This window comes from Liolophura sinensis, chromosome 7, assembly GCF_032854445.1.
Source record: "Liolophura sinensis isolate JHLJ2023 chromosome 7, CUHK_Ljap_v2, whole genome shotgun sequence".
NCBI classification, from domain to species: Eukaryota; Metazoa; Mollusca; class Polyplacophora; order Chitonida; family Chitonidae; genus Liolophura; species Liolophura sinensis.
The window spans coordinates 3,970,402-3,977,301 of record NC_088301.1 but is presented as its reverse complement, the minus strand read 5'-3'; the positions used below and the strand labels follow the sequence as shown (position 1 = coordinate 3,977,301).

The window sequence follows — 6,900 nt, the reverse complement described above, 5'->3', positions numbered from 1 at the left end:
GTGAATTAGACGCATAGTTTTGGCATTATTCTTTTGTTTGATGAATAAATAAAACAACAATATAGTGTACGTCTGAAACAATCGCCATCTTTCTTTATTATTTCACATACCGATGTGACGAAAGTTGGACCACGTGGCACTAACCCCGTGCCTAAAATCAAAAAAGAAACTTATATTTACAGAGCCAGCTGGGCTCGAGAGGAAAGCACATACATATGTTGAAATTATAAAATAAAACCAGTCATAAGTAACTACAAATGTATCTTGACCACTGCGGAATAAGTGCTCACTGATAGCAATTTCAAGAACTGTCAATGTCGTGCTGAAGGTCCCTAATTTACATGATGTTGCCTAAAGCACGGTTCTACACAAAGTGCCGGTTTGTCAGGACACTCAGCACAAATGTACCGAGTTTCTCTTCGCAAGCCTTGCATGCTACAAATTCTGCACCTCTTCGTGGGGCGTTCCTTCTTCTCTGTGGCGGGCAAGTGCTCCAAGTAATGGAACGATGATTGGGATGTTGGGCTAGGTCCTGCCGCGGGAATCACATTCAACGAGTCACCGAGGAGATGGGTTGTCACAGCTTCCCTGAATTCCAGGAGTTTCATTGCGTTTGCAGGATTGTTATCAGAGTGCAGGATGTGAGCATTTATTACGCAAACCTCGAGAATATGAAGTCCCATTTTCTTGTACCATCGGAGTGTCTTCCTAAGGCCAGAATAGTACGATAGCATTTGATCCGATGTGTCAACACCCGACATACCGTCATTGTAATCTTGCACTATATTTGGTTTGATAGACATCTGCTCTCGGCGATTTACTACATTGATCATTTCGACCCTGTGCATGTTACTTATTGTCAACACATCACGCTTATCTTTCCACTTGCATACTACAACGCTTTCAGAACGTTTCCAAGCATGTTCACCTTTTTTCAGCTTTTTACTTGCAACTTCCTTTGGATTCTCCTTACGATCAAAGCGAAGTGTGCCACAAATGTAAGTAGATCGGTTAGATAGCCTTTTTACAAGTCCCACAGAATTATAATAGTTGTCTGTGAAAACAACATGTACTTTATCCAGAAATCCGTCCAACAGTTTCATGACAATAGCACCTGACTGTCCCATGTTCATGTCGTCATCGATAGCTGTGCCCGTGTAAACACGAATCCTCAGAACTAGCCCTCGTGATTCACACAACTCATACAGTTTTATACCATACTTGTGACGTTTGTTTTTTATATACTGCCTGAAAACCAGCCTCCCTCGCCACAATACCATTGATTCATCAATGCTGAGTTCTTTCCTTGGATAATATATCCTGTCCATAGTATGGTTGAAATGTTCTAATACAGGTCTCAATTTATACAAACGATCTGTGGCATCTGCGTTCGCATTATCTGTAAAATGCCAAAAGCGAAGCAGAAGTTGGAATCTGTTGCGGCTCATGATACTGCCAAACAGAGTGTTTTTGTATAAATTGTTTGTACTCCAGTAATGCTCTATCGTGGGCAGCGAGACGGGGCCCATGTGAAGTAAGAGTGCCAGAAACTTTTTCATTTCCACTGCATTAGTGTCACGCCAGTCATTCAAACGGGAATGCCTGCGTAGTGGGCGCTGTTTATTTATTTCTGCTGCAGCATACCGGTTTGTTTCTGTCACCATCGTATCAATAAGTTCTGGAGTTACAAATAATTCAAACAATTCTGCAGGTGACCCATTTGGTACAGGGTTGATTAGCCCCGGTGTCTGGGTAAATGGGAAATCTGGAGGGTCTTGCGCCACCTCGGTCCAGTCATGGTGTGGAACATGAATTGCCCTGGTTCGTCTGGGTTGAGGACTTACAGATCTCGATCGGTTGGGTGTTACACACACTCCACGGCTTCCGCCCCGGGTCCTAACTCCACCACCACGTGTTCTCACGCGCCGACCTCTAGCCCTCGATCGACCACGTGTTACGTACGTTCTGTTTTCACTGTCGGTACTTTCTGTTTCCAAAGAAACTGTAGGATCCTCTCCACCACTGCTTGAAATACGAAACTCACTGTCTTCTGAGTCAACAACGGATGATTCGTTCCCACCATCATCGGAAGACTCACACATCAATAGATTCGCGACCTGTTCTGCGTTCCACACAGCCATCTTTACCGCTCTCTGAACTTCAGACACCACGTGAAAACTTACAAAACCACAGGAAGTGATGTAATACCTCACAGCAAATGAGCAATGTACGAGTAGCCTTGAACACGTAAGCTAAATCCAAGAAGTATTTGGGCTTACTGTATAAACAATTAGGTAACCTATGTAATAAATAGATCTGAGATGGTTTATTCCTCATGCGATATATATCGTCAGCTGGCGGTGTGGCAAGCGGAGTCATTCGTATTTGCCAAGCGCGAGTTATCTCGCAGCGAGATATCTCGTCACTGGCAGTGAGAGCGTCTTTCGCTCATCATAGTGCCACATGACGAGTAAACTCGTCATAAGGGAATTCCCCTTTCTGTGGTTATTATGAAAACTGTCACTGGTTTCAGTATGTGGAAATTGAATACTAGGATAGTATGTATCATAATCCATGCTTGGCCTATTTGACCCATTATGGTCATATCAGCCAGCAGTCAACGTGTTAAACCCCAAGCACTCACTCACTCACTCACTCATACCGTGCTTACATAATACATTGCTACAGGTATGTAATTGTGATCTATGGTGTGATTTTCAGATGAGGTATAGTAGAGGTTGTTGTTTATAGGAGCATTTGTTGCAGAAAAGCTGAAAGAAAATCCATATTTTGAAATTGATCAGCTGGATTTTTTACTGACTTGTTGATGCATATAGTATTTTTATATTTCTTACAAGTTAATTAGGTGACTTTAATTCTATGACTTCACCATGTAACATGTTTTAGTAAATAAGTAAATTTCTGCTCTGTTTTCATTTGGGTTTATGCCTTGAAATTATTTTTTTAGCCAATATGAATGCCCTTCATGAACTTTCCCTGCAAAAATGTAACCAGTAATAAAAGGTTTTTCTACCATCTTTATGAATCTTGAAACAGTTAATGGTTAACGTATTTTCCTCTTTTATTAATTAATTTTTTCTTTTTTGTTAATTTTTTGACTTTTGTTGTGAAGTAAGCTGTACATATTGCCAAATAATTGTTGTGTTTTTTTCAGCATTTTTTTCTTTACGTGACTGACACACTTTTGAGACGATTCGTCTTGGGTTTATGTATACATATAACATAAGGAAAATAAAAAGTTGAGAAAAAAGGTATACATGTGAGTGTCTCCTGATTAACATGCATTCCTATTCGTAAAACCGCAGTTGATGAGCAAGGAAGTAAAAGACAAGTATGAATATACGTGGCAGAGGGATATGATTTGGGATGGAGTTTAATTTCGGTCTGCTTGTCTCACCATCTGTGTGTCCGTCGTGCATGGGTGCATGTTCAGTAAACCTCAGAAATGTACATGTATGCAGTACCAGATATAGGAGGACATAATGGACTGTCTTGCCTCATCTGTGATGCAAACAGATCAAGGACCAGCTTGTAATTGTGCTCTACTGACAGGACTAAGAGCATGTTTAGAGTTACAAAGTTACAACTAGTTCAGAGTTAATAGCATTAGTTGATTGATGATTATCTTGTAGTTAGCACCTTTGCTTCTTTATAGCACGATTCATCTTCATCAAACAGACTATTCTCTTTCCAACAATTTGACATGTTTCAAAGACTGTCAACTCATGGCCCTGTTTCCAGCAGCAAAGCCAGTTGCGAAGGGGACATAACTCCAGCTGGAAGCAAGACTACAACATGACAAACCCTCTTAGATGGAAAGTGTGATAATATTACAACAAATTGAATCGAAGGGTTCCTCTGGCCATGTGGGCTGCACTTTACTTCAAGATTCAAAAGATTTACGACGAATAACACTGTTTAACTAAATATGAGTGAAGGGTCCTCAAATACAAAATGGGGGCCTCCGTGGCTCAGCTGGTTAGCCCACTAGCAAAGCGCAATGACCCAGGAACCTCTCACTAATGTGGTCACTGTGAGTTCAAGTCCAACTCCTGCTGGTTTCCTCTCCAGCCGTACGTACGACGGTCAGTCAGCAGCATGCAGATGGTCATGTGTTTCCCCCGTGCTCTGTCCAGTTTCCTGCCGCCGTCGTATAAGTGAAATATTGAGTACAGCGTGAAACACCAATCAAATAAATAAATAAATCAAAAGCAAAATGTTCAGCAGTTTCTGTAAAAAAATTTCGACGTGACATAATAATGATGTCAGGTGCGTTTGAAAGTACGATATCATTTGTGGCTGTACATCAGCGACGGGTAACGTTAGCTGCCAATGTTCTTGAATGACCTCGCACAAGGCAAAATTGGAAATGACAAAAAAATTTTGAATCGGCATTATCCTCCGAAACTAGAAGCAGTTTCAATACAATCAGTGCAATTTTTTTTTTTTTTTTACAAGATAGGAAAATAATAGATTCTATCGCGATCTTTTAATTCTGCTTTTTATGGTACGTCTTGACACTGGAATAGCTCTTTGAGTAGGGGCTACAATTAGACCCTTATTAAGGAGTAACTTTCACCATCTCAAATGTTGTAGACAAAATAAATGATTGATCAGAAATGCCTTATTGTTTTTAATGTATGTTTCTAACGTAACTATAATAACAACGATAAGAGTTGGTGATAGGCCCACTTCTAAAGGCTTAAATCATCACTGTCACTGTGCCCTTGCAATTATGGCTGGTGAATCCATATCGTATGTGTGGACAGGATTATTCTTCGGTGTTAAACAGCGCAGAAGGATCTTGCAACAGGGCGATTAAAATAGCTGGACCTCGCGTGATACAAATGACTCATAACTTCGCAATTCAATGGCAGACAAGTTCTGCTTCATTCAAATCCGTGTCCCTCTAGTAGTCAGTTTGGACGACGTTCTGATTTCAAAGTAGTATCTCTAACCCCATGGGCAGCCATTTTTCGTCCAAGGGACAAAACTCCCCTAGCAAGTAGATTAACGGACAAAAGAGAAATGGCGTTTATTTACACGCGAGCTTATACTTGTAGCCAACGGACGTCGCGGGACTAGATCGCCCAGACAGGCTGCAGACTCATTTGGAGCTGTGAGAATGGGGTCACAGCACAGTGAACACGCAGAAAATCTCAACAGTTCGCTGAACATGCGGCCTGGAACACCAAGTCGGCTCAGGAATTTCTGTTAGCCTAGTTTGACCTGCCATGGGGATCGAGAAACCGACGGGACTAAAAGAACTTGACGACCTGCAGACTGATCTGACTTTAGGGCTGACGTGCATAGAACAACATGTGAGACGAGTTTGTTAGCTTGCCCTGAAAACCCTACACGCTGTTGACTGGGTTATCTTTTCGGCTAGACAGGCAGAATACGATGGACTTTGGGGTGTGCTGTTCTTGGTTTCTCACTTCGAACACAACAGCTCTACAAAACCCTACATAAACAGTTGTCAAAAAGGACCTACCGCACCATAAAACAAAATTCAGGACATGCCAAATGGGCCCCTTTAGAGGCCGTACAATGTTCCAAATACATCTCCATTAACATCATTATCTCTTAATAATATAGTCTTCGGCGATTGTAAGATGAAAACTGCATCTGTTATGTTGTTTGCCTCGGGATATTTTTGGCAACAGTTGTGCACCGCAGTTCACTCACCGTTCATCCAAGACGATGCACACAAGAACAATTTAGTGCCGGTTCAGTAGCTCGACCACCACAAATGCTCTCTACATCTGCTTGTGGTGCAAACCACGAGGAAGCGTCACGTAAGCGACGTGGGATAAGTATTTGCCAATCAAGGACAGATTTTACACCATCGTTATCACCTTAAATGTGCTTAATACCACTATGTCACTCTTGGAAAATGTCGAACATTTCAGCCCGCAAGCAACACAGTAAATCAAATTCTCGATTTGAAAAATAAATTCTCATTTTATCAGCGAATTCTCAGATGTTCCCCGAATGTCATTTTAAGTGAGCTTAAGTGGTCATTAGGAACACGTTTACCCTTCCTCTATAATTTCAATCACATTTTACAAAACACAGCTTTATCCGGAGGCCTGTCTCCCTTATAGCAGATCAAAATTTGATCTTTACACACAGTTGCAAGACCTTAAAAGAACTTGCTTTTTAAAGCTGCATAACATAAAACTACTTCAAGTATTAAAATAGATACATGAAATTAAAACAAAACTTGGCGACTTTCACATATTTATTTGTTACAAAAAATAGCACTTTGAAATGGATTCTTTCGCAAGCAACATCAATTTGTAACTACAAACATATTAACATATACCTTCATTTGTGCTGGATCATGAGAGTGGATAATCCATGCTGATCATACTATATACAACCCTGTGACAACGCAGCAAGTTGTTTGTCAGTAAAAATAGGACCTAATTTTTGTTGGCAGCAAAGCTCGAGCAAACTGCCAACGGAAACTAGCAAGCCTACATTGGATTATAGATCTAGATTAAGACACTTGTGTGATCGATCTCTGTCCACTTGTATAAAGAGACAAGCGACTAGCCTATATTGAACAGCTGCATAGGTCAAGTGTTTATGAATACTGACAAACCACCTGCAACGCTCCAGCCTCTATATTTACAATTGATCTGTGACTCACACTGTACAGAACGTATATCCACCATTAACTATCATGTTCGACTGTTGGACTAGGATAATAACTCCCCTTTTTAATGATAAATGTAATAACATCAGATCTTATGTAACCCACAACTCCAGCAACAATCTAACAGTGTACCACAGCTCAGTCTGTTCAGTGACATCTTCCAACCAACCAACCAACCAACCAATGTATGTCTTTTTTTTTTTTAACAAAACTTT

The 6,900-nt window shown here is 40.8% G+C and overlaps 1 protein-coding gene across 1 annotated transcript; it reads right to left on the bottom strand.

Annotated features, from left to right (window-relative positions):
- Positions 1-332: 332 nt before the first annotated feature.
- On the bottom strand, positions 333-2,141 carry LOC135469845 (piggyBac transposable element-derived protein 4-like). The gene has a single exon (XM_064748459.1). It carries the CDS (start codon positions 2,139-2,141, stop codon positions 333-335), a length of 1,809 nt encoding a protein of 602 aa, XP_064604529.1.
- Positions 2,142-6,900: the final 4,759 nt, after the last annotated feature.

Excerpts from the sequence above, each read along its gene's own strand:
- LOC135469845 (XM_064748459.1), bottom strand. The coding sequence starts at position 2,141 with ATGGCTGTGTGGAACGCAGAACAGGTCGCGAATCTATTGATGTGTGAG.